Source organism: Anas platyrhynchos, chromosome 2 (assembly GCF_047663525.1).
Source record: "Anas platyrhynchos isolate ZD024472 breed Pekin duck chromosome 2, IASCAAS_PekinDuck_T2T, whole genome shotgun sequence".
Lineage (NCBI taxonomy): Eukaryota > Metazoa > Chordata > Aves > Anseriformes > Anatidae > Anas > Anas platyrhynchos.
Window position 1 is genome coordinate 112,330,849 of NC_092588.1, and position 21,897 is coordinate 112,352,745.

General features: G+C 36.2%; 1 protein-coding gene across 1 annotated transcript in view; it reads left to right on the forward strand.

Annotated features, from left to right (window-relative positions):
• CTDP1 (CTD phosphatase subunit 1) overlaps nt 1-21,897 on the forward strand; it is an 87,395-nt gene that overhangs the window by 54,969 nt on the left and 10,529 nt on the right. Inside the window, exon 12 of the mRNA XM_027451192.3 lies at nt 9,503-9,690. Within this exon, the coding sequence (XP_027306993.2) occupies nt 9,503-9,690 (188 nt within the window). The remainder of the gene's footprint in view (nt 1-9,502; nt 9,691-21,897) is intronic.

Genomic DNA, 21,897 nt, shown 5'->3' on the forward strand with positions numbered 1-21,897 from the left:
GATGGTTTGGTCCACCAGTTTATTGAATTCTAAGTTGTTTGAGAGAGCATGTGGCCTCTTGCAGATAGCTAGCGATAGGGCAAGAGGGAATGGCCTGAAGTTGCACCAGAGAGGTTCAGGTTGGAAATTAGGAGAAATTTATTCTCAGAAAGCACTCCTTAGTTAGGCATTGGAACGGGTTGCTTAGGGAGGTGATTGAGTCACTGTCCCTGCAGGTATTTAAGTACCAGTGGGACATGGTGCTTAGGGACATGATTTAATGAGTGATATTGGTGGTTGGGGCATGGTTGGAACAGATGATCTTGAAGGTCTTTTCCAACCTTATTGAGTCTGATTCTAATGCTTTTAATGTAGGTTTTCCAAGATGTTGGTCTGCTTCCAGTTGCAGATATCCACTATTCAAGTTCTGGCTATGCATTTAACATAGATGCTTAATCAAAATCTGTAAACAGTTGTTTGTTCCTGGTGTCACATATCATTATGGCATGGATGCTTGTGTAGACATAACATAATTGTGAAATGGAACAGGGAACTTGTGTAAGCAATAACTCACCTTAAAAAAAAGTACTTAGAGGTAATTAAGCTGTTAATACCACTGAAAGCTGTTAATACCATTGAGACGCAGCTTATCAAGCAATGAGATAATCCAGTCCAGCAGCAGGAAGCTGAAGGTGACAGTTCTGATTGCTTCTGGAGGTCATCTTACAAGATCAGAAAATCTGTACTTAAATTTAAACCGATTATCTAGTTGCTGAATATGTAGTGATTATTTCACTTGATACTAGGTATTGTGTTACACAGGGGAGCAGAAAAAAAAAAAGGGGGATAAAGCAAACTAAATTCCTCCTCCCTTTTGATGCAGAGTTTTCATTCAGTAGTTTTTTCTTTGGCTCTCTCACAAACACTGTATCAAACACTGAAATGGTATTTATGGTGTAAATACTTCCAAAAATGCTTCCAGTCATTAATTTAAAAAGCATGCATTTTCTGTCCTGTTGAGAACATGCTCTAAATGGAAAGGCAAAGTATCTTCTCATCTTCTGAGCTCCTTTCTTTTCGCACACTGATGCCAGTGTAGTAGTGTTAAGATTGGAAGGGATCTCAAGAAATCGTCTAGTCCAACCTTCTGCTCAGAGTGCAGACAGCATTAAATTAAGAGCAGGTTGCTTAGTTCTTTGTCCAGCTGGGTCTCGAAAGCCTTGAAAGACAGACTCTCCTTCTCTGTGCGTAGCTTGATCAGATGCCTGACTGATCTTATGATGAAAACATTTCCTTTCTGTCATGCTGCAACACCCCTGTTTCAGCTGGCGACTGTTGGCTCTTGCTGTGACATGCTTCCCTCCCTAAGGAGCCAGGCTTAGTTTTCTCAACAAATGTTGTCTTTGGTACTGTAAGGTTGGCACCATAAGTTTGATCCCTCTTCTCCTCCCCTCCAAGGTTTCACTTCTCCAGGATTAATAGGCTCCAGTCCCTCAGCAAGTGCTCTCTCCCCCACTGTCTTGGTGGCCTTCAGCTGAAATAGCTCTGGTACAGTCACTGTTCTTCCTGTATCAGGGAGTTTGTAAAACTGAATGGAGCACTCTAGCTATTATCTAACAAGTGCTGAAGAGGGATAGGGACAAGATGATTAATCACTTCCCTTAATTTGCCAGCTACACATCTGTTAGTGTAGCCTGGTATGTTTTCATCCTTGCTTGCTTCCAGGGCACGTAATCAGTGTGATTCTTCCACTTTTAAGACCACATGTCTGTTTTTTAAAATGTTTTGTAGTATCACGAGACAAATACTAGAAACTTCTGAATGCAAAAAAAAAAAAAAAAAAATCGTATTTGTGTTACACAGTAGACTGATAAGCAAAAAATAAAAAGCATATTAACCTGAAAGGAAGAGGAATATGAATTTAATACTACTTTTTAAATTATGGGTGTAAAACCACTTTCTTCTGAGGTAAATACAGGAAATATTGTTAAGCATAGAAACATGCTATCTAGTAAAGTCATAAGATCTTAATGTCTGGATTTGGAATGGTTCAGAGAACATCTTCAATGAGGGTACAGATCTGTTCCTTCAGAGAGGAAGGGAGAGAAAGGATTGGCTGAATCTTCCAAATATTTTTGAGTCCTGATCTTCTTTTTCCCCTCTAATGAGGGTGAGGAGGATGACACAGATGGGCTGTGTACAACCACATCATAGCTTAGAGAGGACAGAGGCAGACCTTTCCCAAAGGTACCTGTTAATGGGACAAGATGGCATTGACATGAATTGCAATATGGGTTATTTTGACTGTATATAAGGGAAAACTTTTCTAGCAATGAGGGTGATCAAACATCAGAACAAGTTGCTCAGAGCAATTGTAGATCTCCATATCTGGACATACTCAAAATTATTCTGTAATTCCCCTGAGAAACCTGATATAACTGGAGTGGCTTCAAGCAGTGACCTGCAGAGTTCTCCTCCAACCTAAATCATTCTGTGATTCTAGTTGGTTCCAAACTAACAAACTCTCACGTGTCCTGTAAGGTGTTGGTTTTAACAAGTATCACACAGAATTTCACACAGAATTTCTAGGTTGGAAGAGACCTCAAGATCATCGAGTCCAAAAAAAGTAGGATAAGTGAAATTAAAAATAAATAAATAAATAAAAGCAAGATTAATACTTTGCTTCACAGAAATGCTGAACACTCAAATGGTTTCCATTTCCAACTTTTTTCCTTCAAACTCTTGAGATTGTTTACCAGTCAAATCCTGTGATTTTTCAGTAGGGAATCCAACAGAGGAGACTATGCAGTTCATGACCATGTATGTAAGGGTATAGCCTTTTCTCTAACCTGTTTTGTTTTTGCCAACTATTTCAGCAGAGTGCATTGAAATTATATGTAGTGATCCAAGATGTGAAAGTCAATATTTAAATAAACTACCTATGAAATGTCTTAAAAGATTTTTTTCTGAGGTTTGGTTATATTCCTTAAAATGTTTACATGAAATTTTCTGAATGAGACAGTGGTAATTGTGTTGGACAACAGGAAAATCTGCACATGAAAAAAGAAACGGGTGTTGAATCACATGCATAAATATACGTGATTGTAAAAATCAAGTCCAAATCTACTTCCAACAATTTAACCTTCCAGTGACATTTTTATAGAAATAAATATTTTATTTCAAAATACCATAAGTCCAGATCTCTTAATACAGACTTTCATTGTAGGAAAGTTTTATCATTCACGCAGTGTTATAATATCGCCTCTAAAAGCATCTTAAACTCCTATCTTTTCTTGAAGATATGGGTAATAAAGTCCTGCTCAGATAATTGTTCCTAAGCATAAGAGTTCAGAAGAATATAATATATATATATATATATATATATATAATCTAATCAGTTCATTGAGACAAAGTGCAAAATCAAAAGTTTTCATACTTAAAACAGGTCTTTTACTCATTAAAAAATCAAAAAATTAAAAGATCAAAGGTAACTTACTAGATTAGCTACTGTATTTGGGGGGGGGGGGAAATTCCAATGTCAAAATTTTTCAATGTCTTGTGGCTAAATGATACAAGTGGTGCAGAGTATGTTAAAGTATTCTAGTCCTGAGGTCTCAGTCTCTTCTACCGTGCTTTCTGTGGTCACTTGACTGAACTTGGAGAGGAGGAATGTGTCTTACTTGACTCTTACTTCATTTTGCTTAATGACTGGGTAAAGTAGTAATGGGGAAGCAATGAAGGTGATGTTGCAAAAGTAAGCATGACAGTATAGGAGAGTCTAACAATGTTACTACACTGACAGTGTTTCCTCCTGCGGGGAGGCAGTGTTCCTTCTGTGTTTTATGTGAGGAATGGTTGCTTTCCAAGGACACAAGGACAGCGCTCTTCATACTAGTCTTTTTTTTTTTTTTTTTTTTTTTAACTGAAAGCCAAAACTTTAATGACTAAGGGTTAGAAACAGGCTAAAAACACATTCTTTCTTTGAAGTATAGTTGTAGATCATTTTACTTATTGTCTTTTAATTCATGTCAGAGAAGATTACTTTCTGGAATTTTAGCCTGGATGTTTTCAGGAGTCTATTGAAGAGTCATTGCATTTAGAAGCCAGGGATCTCTTATCTCTGTTAAGGTATTGTTGTTTTGGAAATGCTGCGACCAAAGAAATAGAGGGCTCTATCCTTTCTGCCTCTTGTAGACTCGATCTATCCTTCCTCTCCATCACAACCATAAGATAATGTACAGTCAGAGCTGAACTGAAATGCTGGTCTTGTACATCAGTGATTCCTGACAACAATATCCTGCTAGGATAGATGAACAGCTGTATTCTGGCCATAGGTATTGCAGTCACTTTTATTTTATTCTTAGACTGCAACATTTAAAAAAAAAAATGTAGTTTACAAGGTTATTGCAATTTAACAACCTTTTGTCAGAGGATTTCTTCTGAAAACAGAGTAAAGAAAAGGAAGATTACAGGTATGAATGGCCTTGTAATCAGATAAAGCAGTAGTTTCCAGGCTGCAGATGTGTTGCTGACTCAGGAGACTTTGGAGAAGCTATTACACTATCTCTCTTGAGACATTTTCTCTATGGAGACTTTGAATTAAAAGATCATTGTGACTTTTACAATTAGTAACTCTTAGTCCATGGGAATTTGTGTTCCAAAAATTGGTAGTTAGGAAGGGTTTTTTTCTTTCCAACATCATGAAGTGTTGCTGCTTCAAAGCAATTTCATTATGCTAATAATAATGTTGGTGTTTAGAAGAACTGCACAGAATGCTTAAATCAGCTCTTGAGGCACCCTAATTACCAAGGCAAGACTCAAGCTCATGTTTCTTTTAGTGGTTTCAAGTGTTTGCCCTTAAGATCTCAAATTTTTACAAACTTTCTATTCAAATCTAGACATTGCTTTCCAGCTGGGAAATTCAAAGCCATTCAGGACTTCTGAATGGCATTCCTTAAAGGGCTTATCATAAACTAGGATGGAGAATCGTTACTAGCCTAGCATTTTACTAATAGTATCGTTGTGTAACCTCTGGGTAATATTTTATTTCCTTTCCAGTTTAAGTGTTAATTGTGGAGTAAAAACCATTCAGTGAATTGTACAGTTCTAGTCACAGATACATTACCTTTTCATTTGCAAACATTAAGTTGTCTGGTTAATATATGCAACCATTTTGTTTCATTAGTTTTTTTCCTAGCGGTATTTGCCTTGTAGGAGTATACATTATTGCCCAAGGTTGCAATTAAAATGTATGCAGGCTTTATAGCCAGTGCTGTGCATCAGTACTGTGAGCTACATCTGTTGGGACTGCTGTTGTCACTGTTCATTCCCTAGCAAGGTCCAAGTATAATCTCCGGTGACTGCCAATGAGAGCTCCTCTAAGTAACTTTTCCATAGTCCTTCTAAGTTGTTTTTCAAATTTTATCATAGCAGTAGCTGCTCTCAATGTAGAGCAAAGGCTTAAAGCTTCTTTTCTGACATAGTTGCTTTTCATCCTAAAATTGGTATGTCTTTTACTAAAGGCTGCTGTTTTTTATGTGTGAAATTTAATAACTTTAGATGGAAGGAATTCCACACCACAATGGATGGGAAGCACATGTTACAGATTCTTTTGCTCTCATTGTGAAGGCCTTAATCTTAAAGTAACTCAGAAATCTCTCTGCTACTTAAACTAAGAGAGCTATCTAGGGGTATCTACAATACTACTTCACAGAGGAAAAAAGGCAACAACTGCCACACAAAAATATTATAGAATCATATATTATCCTGAGTTGGAAGAGACCCACAAGGATCATCGCATCCAACTCCTGTCCATATATACAATAGGATATTTAGAAAAAAAAAAAAAAGATATTTTAAATATAATACGTTTTGAGAAATAAGATTGCATTTATTCAGGGACTTTTGCCACTGAAGAACAAGATGGTGATGAATGGAGACTTGATTACTCAGTTAATATTGTTGTATTCAAAAAACACAGTAAAATGTTTTAATGGTACCATGATTGTTAATGAAGAAATTCATTCTGGGGCTGTTTTTGTGGTGTTTGGTGGTGTGCGCTTGTTTGTGTTTTTTTTTAAAGGTAGAGAGTCTGAATCTCAGCATACAAAGGTGACCCGACAAATATTTGAAAAACATAACAGAAAGTGTATTTACACATAAATATAAGAACCAAGAGCAGGAATAATTAACCGCTATTAATATCAAGAAGAAAAAAAATATAAACACCACAGTTCTATTTCTTAATTTTATACCATTCTGTATAAAAAGGCAGAATATCAACACTGATATTCAGTAACTATTCCTGTTTGTTTTTTTTTCCTTTCGCATTTATTTGGTTTTAGACATGGTTCAGTACTTAACATCTGTGGGCCACAGGTTTTCACTTGGAAATTTAAAGACTTTTGATCTAGTGTTTTGAGGTTTTTTAACCTCTTATATAAAGACTTTATGCCTATTTTTGAGAACTCAGGTGTATAAGTCTGTCCTTTTTTTTTTTTTTTTTTTTTTTTTCTTTCAGTATTTTAGGGAAGCAATACTTCTAGATAGCTTCCAGCTTTCTGGGTTTTCTAGCAGAATGCTGCCTACCAGAAGACTAATCATAGCTTTAGCATCTAGAGCCTGTCCTCACTGGTCTTTTTCTTCCTTCTCCCAATCCCTTCCTTATGTTGAATATTTTGGATGAGATGTTGTTTGATCCTTCTCCCGTATGTTCTTATTAACCTGTTCTTATTTTCCCAATTTTCTATTGTGATTTGATATTTACACTTTGTATGTAGTTCTGTTTGGTCCTTGGTATCTAATATGTTTCTTGCTGTGAATTAACTTGTAAATTTATTTTGAAACAGTTGTTTTAATTTTAAAACCAGTTAAACAGTGGTAGAAAATAAACTAAGGAAGGCTTCTTTTTCTTTTTAGTGCATAATTTTGCATTTTTTTACAACTGCTACTCTAATCTGTAACCTGAATGTAGAACTCTGTTTTTTAAAAGATTTACGCAGATGGGACTCACTATTCAGGGGAAAAAAAAAAAAGAAAAAAAAGAATATCTGCTTGTGAGAGACATCTGTAAAATACAACTTCTTGGAGAAGTATTGCTTTAGTAATGAGGGTATGCAATTTTAAACACAAGATTTGCTGGAAAGGAGTTGTTATAGCTGTAGATTTCTTCTATCATTTGACTGTCAATTTGTGGACATGTTAGTTATGATGAGTATAATTTTAATAAAGATATACAAATATTGTGTTCCTGCCATCCCATCTCAGAAAATGTAGTACTAGAGCACTTCAGATTTTGCATTTTCTATACACACCACTTCACACACTTCAGCAGGATTCACTGTCCACTTATCTCTAGCAGTCTTTCCAGTCTCTTTGACCATCAATTTGCATTCCATGGTTCCATATGTGTGACAAGTTTTGGTCATGGGAAAAGCAGTTTGGATTAAATGAGCTGCATTTTGTCTAATACATGAATACTGATGAACTGTATCTCATCGATAATGAGATCTGTTAATTTGATACAGCAATTCTTGCAGTTTCTACCTGAAAATGTCATCTGTGTTCAGATGCGCTAAGCTGATAGGTGGTTCTCTTTTATTATGTCTTCTCCACAGCCCTCACAATGAGAGAGCTGGGTATTAGCAATTTTTCATGTAATAAAAATGTATCAAGACAAGGGCCAATGGAAAACTGGATTATACCGTAGCTCTAAGAACCCAGTAGATTATTTTTCATTTTGTTTAACAATCATTACAACCCAGGATAGTGTAGCATTGATTTTTAAAACCAGTTTGTAAAGCTTGAGCTGCATATCCCTGAAAAAATTAAATGTTTTGAATATAAAGTTTTGATAACTATACTTTATAACAAAATGTCTTTGCTTTCTCTTATGCTGGTGAGTCTCAAAATCATCATTCTGCATCATTTCTTTTCTAACGTGCATCTATATAGATGGTTAGAATCCTCAGTGGAAAGTAGCACAAGGAAGAAGAATGTTCGGTCAGACAGGAGTAGCTGACTACTACTGGCTATGAGAATATTAATAAATCCCTCAAATCTGTTTGTTTAGCAGAGGACTGAAGACAAATGTTACATATTTTATCTTTCTGAAGTCAACAGGAGAAGTATGGTGGGAATCACCTACATGTTTGAAGTTGCCCTGTAGAGCACCTTCATTATCTTGAATCATGTGTCTTGCCTCTCTCATAGGACATCGTTAAAAACATAAAAATAGGTCTTTTGGTGATAACAAAACTGTATTTTCTATTTCCTCTCCCGTCTTGCTTGCAAACTCTCCCTCGAGTTTTCTTTGTTAAAAAATAGTATTTCATTTACCTCTACTGTATTTGAGATGGAATACTGGAAAGGTGTTGAATTTTGCACTTAGTTTGAGAAACGGAGTAGCTCTGAGTTTCGTGCCATGCATATCAAGGTAAACAAACAAACAAAAAATTGAGGTGCATTTATGAAGCACTAGATACAATGTGACCTTTCTTATTTCATGGCTTTTGTTTGCCTTTTGGAATTTATCTATTGCAAACGATGTAAAATCTTTTGGTCTGTGTTCATACACAGAGGTTTTCTTAGTCTTCAAAAATGTGGCATTAGTGAGAATTGAGACTAATGAGATGTATTTCAATTTATGCTAAGAAAAGCTGCTTTTAGGAATAATGGAATGCGCACAGTTAGCTTCTTCCCATATCCTCCTGTGGGATCTTCAGCTATATTTTCTCATGATTTCTTATTTTTCTGAAGGTTGAATGCTAACTAAAAGGATACAAACCTTTGAAGCTCAGCAGGGTGGATCATGAGTATGATTTGCTTTTAGTGTTAGTTTCAGCTGTTCTGGACCTGATGGAGCAGAGTAACATGAATTTCATACTCTTCCAAAAACAATGCTAACTATTTAGAAACAAAGGCCAAATAATTGCTTAATAAAATACATAACCATATTCATAAACTTGCATTTATTAGCATAAGCAAATTGGTTAGAGCAGGATTCATTATGTTCAGTTCCATTAGTACTGTAGTATTTAGGAATACACTTACTTAAAGTTAGGTATCTATCTAGAAATATCTGAAAATGTAAGAATAGTTATTAGCTAGAGACTTTAATTTGCCTTGCACAAGTGGTTGTTTATATATGTTATAAATTATAGTATAAAATATCGATCCCTTTATGTTACAAATGCTGTCAATTTAGAAATTAATATAGTTTATTGTTTTCAGCTTCAGTATTACTATAATTAACTGCAAATGCCTTCAAATGTAACTGTATCGTGTCTGTGAGTATATATACACCGATCGAGTTAGGCAGACAAAAAATATTTAATATGAATAGAATGTTGCTAGAGCTGTTACAGAAACTTCAAGCTATTTGTGTTTAATACAAATTTTCAAAGAGAAAGTCAAAAAAAAAATTTGAAGCATATCCTTAATGATTACCTAAGAGCTATCTAGTAATTACAGAAGAATAATTATAGTCTTTTAAAGGATGCATTGACTCTTTACTCTTTGGTAGGTTGATGACATCTTAGGAGAAGGCAGTGATGAAAGCGACAGTGAAAAAAAAAAGCCAGAGAAGGAAGGTGAAAAACCTCAGATTAGTGCAACAGAGACTGTAGGAATGAAAACAGATCAGAGACCCGGATCATCATCGTCGTCATCGTCATCATCAAGTGAAAAAAGCTTAACAAGCAGTGCACCCAGGTATGAGTTTTCTCAAGTGTAAAAAGAAGCGTTAATGATGTTTCACTGTGTTCCTGCACTATTTATTGTGTTTTTTGACAATACGATCTTTGTTGTTAACCTCAGTGTGTAGGTAACTTTTCTTGGTAGCTAGTTGAAATTGCCCTGTTGATTTCTGCAGTGTTTGGGGATTGTTTTTAAAGAAATGGTTGTAAGAAATATCTATTGAGAACCAGGATCTCATCTGTTTTGAAAGAACTGAAGATCACTAACCCATACTTACTTTAAAGTAGTCTTGATCTTGAATCAAATTTGGGACAATGTGCTCTGTAGAGTTAATTTAAATGAAATACTAAGTACGGTTTTGGGAAGCTATGGCTTTTTTTGTTTGTTTTTAATTCTGAATTTTTGAGATTTTTTTTTTTAGTGGGAAATTCATAAAAATGAGGTTAGAAACTCATTTAAACTTAGTAGTCCCTTTTGCAAAAATTATTTTGATGTCCCACCGTTGATGGTTTCATAGCCATTGTTCAAACAAATTTGCTGGTAAACTCGAACTTGATGAAATAAATGCCTATTTTAAATGCATTGAGGAAAGGTACTCAGTCTGCAACTCCTTAAGTTTTTAAGCCTGACAATATATAAAAGACAACATAAGATGAAGATCATATCAGTTTTAATTAAGAATTGCTGGGATCATCATCCTGTACCGCCAAGTGTTAAAAAGACATGCAGTGTAGCTTTTCTGCTTGCTTAACTGTATAAGAACATATTGTCTTCTGTTGTAAGAATTTAAGCTCAGGAGCTTAAATGAACTAACAGTTTTTCTTTAATAGTGGGTAACGTACATAGGAGGATGTAAGCAATTTATTTACATTATTTTAACTTTTTTGACCTATTCATGTGATAAGTTGGAACCACCTGCTTAAAGATTAAAGCAAGTACTGCAGTCCAAGTTAAAAGTTACTGCCTTCTGAACAGTAAGATGTAACTAAACATGAGATCAGCTCACAAAGTGCTGATACAGTTGTTGATGTTGTATGCTTTCTAGACAGGAAATTCTGCTTGATAGAAAGGAGTCTGTCATCCTAATTCCATTTTAAGTTTGAGTTTTGGATTGATGTTTTCATGGTCGATCAGTGTTATACGTGGTAATGGTACCAGAGAGATGATGTAAGAACAGTCATTAAACAGAAGGATTGAAATAACCCGGAACTTCGTCCATTCCAACAGAAATAATGGTTACAGTTTCTGGGGGCCATGTTTCTAAAACCTAAGTGCTGTACAAGCATACAGCAAGATCAGAAGTTTCTGTTCTGAAATTTGGCATCCTTGAGGTGTTAGGAGCATAACAAGGCTGAAATTATATTTAGTAATTTTCAGTTAGTTCTGCTCTGTCGTATAGTCTGGAGTTGCATTTTATTTGTTACCATGAATGCCATCACCTCTTGCCACATTGAAAACACAGGCCTATTGCAAAGGCCCACCCCAACTATTAATGATGTAAATCTACCCTTGGATTTAAATCATTGTTTCACAACTTGCTTTAATCTCCCTCACATTCCTATTTTAGCTATTAATATGTCCAAAGTCTATAAAATAAAAATAAATTTTCAAAAATCATCAAGAATTGAAGCTTTTACCACCTTCCTTTTTGCCAAATGTGTGCATTCCAGTATGTGTACTCCAAACTGGAAAATTTTTGTGTTCCCTGATGGTACAACTTAATCTGAATATAACTATAGTTCAGACAAGCTAAGAGTATCTTTAAATGGATGAATTTCCTTGCATTTCTAACACTCAAAGTAAACATTCTTTGTATGTAGTGTACATAGGCAACTAAAAACTTTCTACGGCTTCAGCTAGGTTTTTTTTCCCTAGAAATAATGGTGAAACATTCCAGACTGAAGTCCAGGATCAGCTTCTAACGACAAGTGCTTCTGTTGGCAGCACAACTTGCTGTTCTCACATGAGCAGGATGTTCTGCAGAACGTTAATGTCGCTTCTGTTTGGAAGTGAATTTGAAGGCTTTAAAAATGAAGAGGCCTCTGGGCATGCAAAACAATTTATTTATATACTTGACTATCAGGGAACTACCGTTATTGAATGAATTTCCAATGTAAACATTAAGTATATATTTCTATTTAAGAACACTTACTTGAAAGCTATCGTTATCCTTTTTTTTTCCTTAGCTCAGAAATTTGTTTCTATACACACTTTCTCGTAAAGAAAACTTTCTATTCAAGGATCTATGCCCTATCCCCATTTTCACTCCAACTATTCGCGTTCTTTTGTACTAGTGTTCTCAGAATAGTAGTCCTAATTGTCCTTATTTAGACTTGTAATAAAATACATATAAACTATAAACTATAAAACTGCCAAAATATTTCCTGATATACATGCAGTTATGTCTTGTAACCATGTCTAGTAGTGTAAGGAGGTAGGTAGCAAAAAGTTGCTGTATAATTATGAAACTGCAACCTGCTTTTAAAAAAAAAAAAAAAACTCTTTATCATGTGGGGCAAAGATCTAAAATACTCATCTACCCAAACATTTTGCTGTTGTACAAATTAAATACACAATGCAGTCATGCCTAAAAGCATGACTTAGATTCCCAGTCCTTCTTAGATGCATTTAGCTTAAAGATCTAAAAAGCACACTGGAAAGGAGGGAAATTTTGGAAAATAATAATGATTGAAGACATCTGTCTTTCCAGAAATTGTCTTCAGATAGCCATTTTAATAGGTGGGATCAGTCGCATTCAGTTGCCTGACGCTTTTTTCTTACATAACTCCACTTCAGTGGCTTGTATCATTGCCAGTCATAAACTGGTAGAGCTAAAACACATTTAGATTTTCTCTGTATTTCACACTTCATTGCTTTTGGAAAAATTTAGTAAAAATGGTTCAGCCTCTTGAGTTGAGAAGAGAAAATTCTATTTAAACTTAAAAAAAAAAAAAAAAAAAGGCTTTTCATTATTTGGAAAGAACTTCTTGTGGCTTGTTAATTTTGGAGTGTTGGATCTCGGGTAACAGGTAGCCTATGGATCAAGTCTGTACTTTTTTGAGTCCCTGATGGAAGTTGACCAAATACAGTCAAGTTCCAAGTATACGTGTTTCTCCAAAAAGTTTGTTAGGCACATGTTAGGCCATCCTTATTAACACTTCATATGATTAGTAAAGGATTTCATATCCAGTATTTACTGCTGGAAAAACTTATAAGTAGTCTAATTGAGAATGGACTAGGATTCTAGTGATTCTGACCTAATTTGAGTGTCTACATATACTAGGGTAAATCTCACTCCTTAATACTTCTTTGCTTCAAGGTGCAAAAAGTTATTTTTATGAGAAAAATGTGCATAGGGTAGCTATACTTGAAAAATGTAGTTACAGCCCATGCTCTGTTTTGTCTCTTGTTTTATGAAAAATAGATTTGATCAGAGTGAAATGCTCTCCAAACTTCTTAAGTGATTTCCTTCCCAGAGCAATCTTTATGATACAGTATATACTGACAAGTTATTTTAATGGTATCTTTACTCATTTATTTTAAAAATGAATTACTTTTGTAGCAGGAAAGTTTCAACAATATTAGAATATAATTGCAAATGTCTAGACAAGGTGGGGAACTTAAAAAGTAGAAGAAAAAATTAAAAGCTGGAAGTCTTACTCTTAAAATTGCATCCACCTGCATGCATGCTCCTGTTCATCATCCATTTTACTATCTTTAAACTAGATTTCTTTTTCATTTTAAGGATGCCATTTGACCACAAACATACTTTAAAAAAAAAAATCATTCTTGTGTTCCATTCTTAGAAAAAAATACAGAATAGATTTTTCATTTGCAAGTGTAAGCAATGTTGCAGTTGGCTAACCCAGTGCTCCTTTTACAGATCTATTTGAAGACTTCTAGTGCAGAAAAAATGACTATTCAAATGTCATAAGTCTAAATTTGTATGCATGTTTGCCCTAAAATATGGCTGTTAAAATCCCATTTTGATGATATGAAGGGTTACATTATACCTGTGTAAAACAGAAAAATAATCATACTAACTGCCTGAAAGACTTTTGAATTTCAAATTTGCAATATATTGCTCAGTAGACTTGAGTCATTGTAACAGCAAGCATACAGCCTTCTTAACAAATCAAGAATTTCCTCTTATGAAGTGATTTACATCATTTAAAGCTTTTCCTTGGTTTTACTTGTCATTTGTCTCTTATAAGACAGTTAATCTTTCAGTCTGTGTCTATTTAAGTACCATAACCATATGGAAGATCCAACATGAATTTTACCCTGAAGAATAACAATATTCTTTCTACTTTGCTGTGCCTGAAATGTCTTTTAGCTAACTCATTTATTTGTCTTTTCTTTGTTAGATGCGCAGAAGGAGTTGTAATGCTTCATAAATTTCTTTTCACACAAGAATTCAGAAGTGATTTCTGTGAACAGATTATACCAAATTTGCTGTGCTGTGTTCCACATAACCTTCCTAGAAAGTTTTTGCTAACAGAAAGGTGATAGTCTCTGGAGGTCCTTCTGTGGCAAATATTTGATTTTTCAAATTTTTCTCAATATTAAATTAGGTCACAAATCTGCTATAAAACTAGACGTTTTTTTGCTTCTTCAAAACTATGAGGTATAGCTATGGCATGTTATATCTAGGGGGCTAACTAAATCATAAAAAAATGCTGGTTTGAGAAATAAGTACAACCTGCTTTTTTTGAGGTTTTTGCATCACTGTTTTACCAGTGTTAAGTGAGGGTGCAGAGGATTGGATTTTCTATGCCTTTGTAACCCCACAGGTAGATGAAAAGATGCTGAAAGTTATTGGTAGGTAGATGTAGTGGTAGATGTGATCTAAGGAACATAAATGTGTTGTGCTGTTTTATTTGATATTGAAGCTACCCGTCAAGAAAAAGTCAGGCATGCCTGACTAAACTGCTTGCTTAAGGAGTGTTAAATTTCTTTAAAAATAAATAAATAAGGAAAGAAAAAGCTAACAAAATTTGAAAGAAATTATCTTGGAGACCTGCCACAAATAGTGTTATAATAGGTTTTTGGCACTGAACATTTATTTTCAGGAAGTCTGAGTAGAAAACTATATAATAAAAATTAAATCTGAGTTTTGAATTTTGTTTTTTATTGTAAGTGAAAAATACCTTTCTTCTTCGTTTGCTCTTATATACTGTCTGAGAAAACTATTCTGCAGGAGGATATTTGAGATATGAGATTGAGACATATATTAATTTGCTTGTTTTTTTAAGATAAGCTATCTTGCTATTAATATCTTAAACCTTCAGAACTAGTTTGTGTGCTTCTACCCCCACCCCCCATCTTTATTTTTTAGCTTTTGTATTTAATTTTCTTCCGTTCTTGTGGTAAAGTTTTTCATTCTATTCCTAATTTGAAGGAATTAAGTTTTATAAACTTGTATGGAAAAGTTCTTGTGGGCAAGTCTAAAAATTAATAAATCATAGTTTAAAATACTCCAGCTGTCCAGAAAAAAATAGCAAAACATACGATAAAGTTGTCAGTAATGGGGCTATAACTCAATTCACAGTTGGTTTTGAAGAATCTTCTGGTTTATTTCTATATGCCATTCAGCTCCAAAAAAAGGAAAATTTTGTACCATTGCTGCTTGATGAGTTATCACTTGATCTGTGCAGAATTAGGCTCCTTTATATGCCATCAAATCACATTTTCAACTGTGATTTCATTAATATAATAATCTGTATTTCAAATATACTAACATCATGACCAGCCAGCATTATAATCAAGTATAATAGTAAAATTTTGCTTTGCTCAGAAAATTATAATAGCCTTCTCTTTGTAAGGGACATTACAAAATGTAGGTTCCTTATCTCTGTGGAGCTGTTGGTCATTTTTCATTTCACGCATGGGTAGTCTCAGATGTAGTGATTTTTCTATGGTCACTCTTCCAAATTGGTGTAATCCAGAGAAGGATTAATGATGATGATGTGACTGGGTGGGGAGTAGGGATTCCTGGTGAATTAAAGCAGTGATACCAGAGTTGTGTGGATGTATTTCTTTCATTCAAATTTCTTCGAAAATAAATCAGAGAAGAAACTATAGCAAACATTGGAGGAGTTGTGGACTCGAATGAGGGTGGAAAGGCCTTGCAGAGGGATCTGGATAGGTTGGAGAGCTGGGCGATCACCAACCGCATGAAGTTCAATAAGAGCAAGTGCCGGGTCCTGCACCTGGGACGGGGAAACCCTGGCTGCACGTACAGACTGGGCAATGAGACGCTGGAGAACAGCCTAGAAGAGAGGGATCTGGGGGTCGTGGTAGACAGCAAGTTGAATATGAGCCGGCAGTGTGCCCTGGCAGCCAGGAGGGCCAACCGTGTCCTGGGGTGCATCAAGCACGGCATCGCTAGTAGGTCGAGGGAGGTGATTGTCCCGCTCTACTCTGCGCTGGTGCGGCCTCACCTCGAGTACTGTGTGCAGTTCTGGGCACCACAGTATAAAAAGGACATGAAACTGTTGGAGAGTGTCCAGAGGAGGGCTACAAAGATGGTGAAAGGCCTGGAGGGGAAGACATACGAGGAACGGCTGAGGGCACTGGGCCTGTTCAGCCTGGAGAAGAGGAGGCTGCGGGGAGACCTCATCGCAGTCTACAACTTCCTTGTAAGGGGGTGTCGAGAGGCAGGAGACCTTTTCTCCATTAACACCAGCGACAGGACCCGCGGGAACGGGGTTAAGCTGAGGCAGGGGAAGTTTAGGCTTGACATCAGGAGGAAGTTCTTCACAGAGAAAGTGGTTGCACACTGGAACAGGCTCCCCAGGGAAGTGGTCACTGCACCGAGCCTGACTGAATTTAAGAAGAGATTGGACTGTGCACTTAGTCAAATGGTCTGAACTTTTGGGTAGACCTGTGCGGTGTCAAGAGTTGGACTTGATGATCCTTAAGGGTCCCTTCCAACTCAGGATATTCTATGATTCTATGATTTGAAAGAAGTACTAAGAAATGAAGTAACAATCGCTTTGTATATGGTAGGCACACAGCTCTCAGGAAGAGCAAACAGCGGTGGCAACAGTGTGCCTTGGTACTTAAAGGTCTTATCTACATTGATATTTTAGCTCAGGTCAGGAGCAGCGTGCCTTTGAAGCAAGTGTTCGTCACTGTTTACCATGCTTTGGTGTGTGTCTCAAAGGATCTGTCCCATGCACAAATCAGCTCCTTTAGGTGAATGTAAGCTGGGATTTAGCTGCAAGATCTTGCCTGCTATGCTCCAACTGCTAATGTACAAGATGGGAATGTGGATTGAATGATAGTCCAAAGTAAAACTCTATTTCTGTATTTTCTGTCTTTAATCAGCTGTAAGGTTCGTATGTAGCAATGCCAAATGTATTTCTTCCCTACATACAATGTCAATAGGGCAACAGTAAGTCAACTCAGATACTCCATTTAAACTTAGCTATGTGTTCAGAGTTGTGTCCTAGTTTTATCATTTCTGATAGTTACTATCAGAAGTATACAGTAACCACATTTTTGTCTTTCTTTTTTGATAATTTAAGCATTGGTACATTGCAGTATATTGCTTTATTTTAAAATTTATAGTGGGAAATTACTTAAATTATGAGAGCATCACTGAATGGTAAAATCAGCTATATAATGAAAATGCACATGGATTAGTTTTTTATGAGTACTCAATTAAGTAGATGAGATATTCATATCTGCAAGCTTGTTAATGAATTTAATGGCCTAAATTTTCAAGCTGTTACTAAAAATATATCTACTTGCAAGTTCTGTTAATTTCTAGGTTAAATTACAGTTGTGTTTCCAGCTGCTGATTAGTCTTGTTGGTATACAGTGTGCGTGTGGGTATCAAGTAAATAGTGAGAGAAATATTTCAGAAACTAAACCTGAAAGAATCAGTAAGTTAGAGTTACAAGTGGTTGCAGTTGGCCTCATGGCTTTTTTTCTGAGCATTGCTACGATTAGCTTTACCCCTATAATATGTTGTTTTTATCAAGAATTTTATTATACCAAAAAGTAGAGACAGCCTAGATATTTGTACTTAAAATGCACCATAGTTTATCTTTTTTTAACCTTTTAGTTGACTGAACTTGAGCTTACGTGCTTTGAGGTTCTTAAACAAAAAGCGTATTTACTGTATTTTCTTTAGCAGCTCTTCAAGTAATGAAAAATAGAAACTTCTTGGCAAAAATATTTTGATGGAGAGGCAAAAATTAGTTTTTTACATGACATGTTTGTCAAGCATGTGAGCACATTACTTGTCTTTTTTTAAAAAAGTTTGGATTTGACATAGATAAAATCGTACTTATTCTGTTGTTCTTAGAAAGCGATGACAGTATTAACCTCAAAGCATCCAATTACACTGAACAGATAACATTTGTTAAAAAGCTTTCTCGTGGCTATCTGTAGCAGCCTTCAGGAAGACATAAAGGTGACCCAATCAGTTCTCAATTATTCAGAAAAATGCCACATTCAAAAGTCAGTTCTCAGTAAACTAAGTTCTTGTTTAGGATGGTTGTCTGGGAAAACAAGCAGCCCAGCAGAATTTTGATGTATAAAAACATGCTTTCATTTTCAGTTTTAATTTTGAACAAAGCTGAGTTAATCTGTAAACTACTAATATTTTCTTACGTACAATATTGTTTTATGTAGGTAAGTCAAATGTTGACTTCAATATTTCATATATATTAGGCTTGATTATAATGTAGTCTTAAAAACCTATCTGACTGCAAAGCTGCATTTTATTTCTAGCTCTGAATCAGCTAGAATATAGATCGTTCCAAGAAATTATAGGTTTGTTTTTTGGAAGGATGGTACTTCGCTAGTAATAAATCTACAGTGAGTACCTTTTATCTGGCTCTATTATTACCTCTCAGGCAAGGCAACTGTTACTGTGACTTATGATTTCATGGACAACAGAAATACTATGTGAACATTCACATAAGAACCAAGAACAAAGTAGTTGATAATTATCTTCAGTTTTTGGTACGTGAGCTGCAGCTACACTGGGGGGGAGGAGGGGGAAGCCAGAAAGCTGGAAGTATAGTGATTCATTTATTCGCTTCTCCTACTGTAGTGTCATAGTCAGACTCAGTTATTACAATAACCTCAGTGTTTTCGGTGCTGTATGTTCTTTGAAATTTAGTTTTATCCACATACAAAAATATGTCCCTGAAACTAGAAAGATGCTAGAGACGTCCAGATGAACAAAAGGAATGTTTCACCTAGAAGTAAAGCCAGTGGATGTTTGTGTTCCTTGATTTCTGTAGGACTTTGATCTGGAACTTTAATCAGCCTTTCTGTCTTTTCCATGGTCTACTGGTATGGATAGTTGTGCAGGGAGAAGCGGTTCAAATTTTCAGGAGGTTTACAAAGATCTATCTGTTAGTATCACATCTTCTTAATGAATAGCCCATGTTTGTTTAGCTGTGTTTTTTTATTATTTTTCTTGTTTTTTTATATTGTGAGAGCAGATGTATCAGTCTGTAAAACACTAGAAACTATGTGATGATTGATTATGATTGGTGTCTCAACATCTGGGAAGCATGTAATTGGTTTACCTTGTGCTTTTCCATGTCCAGTTGAAAAGACAGTTTTGCGTCTCTCTGTGGTTGCTGTCACTGGAAGGATATGAGCAACAGACTAGCAACATATTACAAATGCCATATATCATAAAAGCTGCTTCCTTCTTCCAGAAGGAGGCTGTGGTAGCTCGGGAAAATGAAGGGGTACTAGAAAGATCTGGAAAACAACAGAAAGCACCAAATAATTTTGAGTGATATTTAAGGCAATGGATGATGAAAAGGATAGGAAGAGTAAGTATTTTAGCAAGTCATTTAACTGTCTGCCCATCGTTGTGCTCCAGTACTGTTGTAAACACAGGACCAGCACGCAGCTGTTTTCTTTTTTTTTTCCAAATGATTTGAAATGTATTTGAGTGGAGAAGAGGTAAGGACAAGGAAGCACCACAGGTGAATACTGCCTCCTCAGAATCTGCTGGCTCTCAGATGTGTCCCAAGGTACTTAGCACTTGGATCCCATAACAGGGAAATTGTGAATGATTTCATATCTCTGCAGGTCTAATCTAAGACTTGTTCAGCATCAGACTTTTCACTTGATCATAAGATTTCCGGTAATTGTTTCATGAAGGTGCTGAGGGAGTTGGCGGATGTGATTGTCGAGCCACTTTCCGCCATTTACAAGCAGTCATGGTCAACCAGAGAGGTCCCGCATGACTGGAGACTTGCTAATGTGACACTCATCTATAAGAAGGGTCGTAAGGAGGATCTGGGGAACCACAGGCTTGTCAGCCTGACCTCGGTGCCAGGAAAGGTGATGGAACAAATCATCTTGTGTGCAATCACACAACATGTGCAAGACAACCAGGGGATCGGGCCCAGCCAGCATGGGTTCATGAAAGGCAAGTCCTGCCTGACCAACCTCATCTCCTTCTGTGACCAGGTGAAATGCCTGGTAGATGAGGAAAAGGCTGTTTAAAGCAGGCAACTCTTTAGATGTGGATTTTTATTTAACCAGAAAGTAAGGTGCCAGAGAAGTACTGTAAATGATGTGTGTGCATGATTAGTCCTCTAAAATTCCACTGTCTGTGCTGTGATGGAAAGGGCTTCAGCTCAGAATAAGCTAGTTTTCAGGGAGTAATACAGCTATTAGATCTAGTATTTTTTTCTCAAATCCCCTTTTGTTTTAAATATCTATATATATCTACATATATCTATATATATATAAATATAGATAGATAGATATACACACACATATATATATTATATTATGTATATTACATATACATATGTATGTTTGTCAGGGCTGTATCCTGATTTTTTTCTCCTTTGTAAAATAGTTGTTCTGTGTAGAAATTTAATCAACGCCCAAGAGAATAGAATGGAAATCCATTGTGCAGGGGGATGTTCCGATACTTAAATTAGTGTTCCATTCCCACTTACAACAAAATCAAACTCTCAAAATTATCCTGAAACATTACTGAGAAATGCAAATATACCTTGTTGTATGTTGAGAGGTGCATAAATCAATAGGAAAACAAAAGCATGTTTATTCATCTGTTTTAGCTGAAAGTCCTTGTTCTAAGGCTGCAAGCACACATCACTGATACGTAGCACAAGAGATACTCTCTCACCTCAGGAGAAATCACAGAAGGACATCATTTACTTTGTAGCTGCTGCCTATAGACTCTGAACGATCAGAGGCCTGGAGCACCTCTACGGGGAGGTCAGGCTGAGAGAGTTGGGGTTGTTCAGCCTGGAAAAAAGAAGTGAACACCTTTCAGTGTCATTCCAGTACTTAAAAGAGGCCTACAGGGAAGCTAGAGTGGGACTCTACCAGCAAGTGTAGTGATAGGACAAGGGGATTTTTAACTAAAAGAGATTTAGATTGGATATAAGGAAGAAATTATTTACTATGAGGGTGGTGAGGCATTGGAATAAGTTGCGTAGAGAAGTGGACACCCCCTCCTTGGAAGCATTCAAGGCCAGGTTGGATGGGACTTTGAGCAACCTGCTCTTAGTGGATGGTGTCCCTATCCATTGCAGGGGGAGGGTTGGAACCAGATGATCTTTAAGGTCCCCTCCAACTGAAACCATTCTAGCTTTCTAAATACTTTGAGCTGCTAATCAATGAGGTATTTCAAAGGCCTAATACAGTATCTGTTAGTTAAAGAGAAACATGCGTTTTGGAAAGCATCAGATCGTTAACTGGATAAGAAAAAGAAGTTACAGGAGAGAACAGCGAGAGTGTAAACTTTCACACATTTAGATTATTAACTAGAGCTAAAATTAACTGAGGTGCTGGTTCGCATTTAGATCATGAGACTGAAATGGGTCTTCTACTTCTCTGTTTCCTACAAGGAGGAAGTACACAGCTTATGCATGTTTGCTAAAAGTGTCAAGCTGCTAAGTTTCTATTGCAATTTTTTTCTCCTCTAAAATAGATATTCTTATCCTTGAATCTTTTAGAAAGGCTAATTATACAATCTTAAAACTCTCTGTCCCTTCCAAGCAAGCCTTGGTGCAGAATTAATGCACAAAGCAACTAGCGTTATTATACTGAGGACTGCCCTACTGCCTGGGTTAGCCTCAAGACAGTTTTATAAAGTGTAGATGGGGCCACTCCAGCAACTGTAAGTGACAAATGTGCCCAGTGTTGTAGTTCACACATCATATAACCCTGGCACTTGTCCTCAGAGGGCTGGCTGTG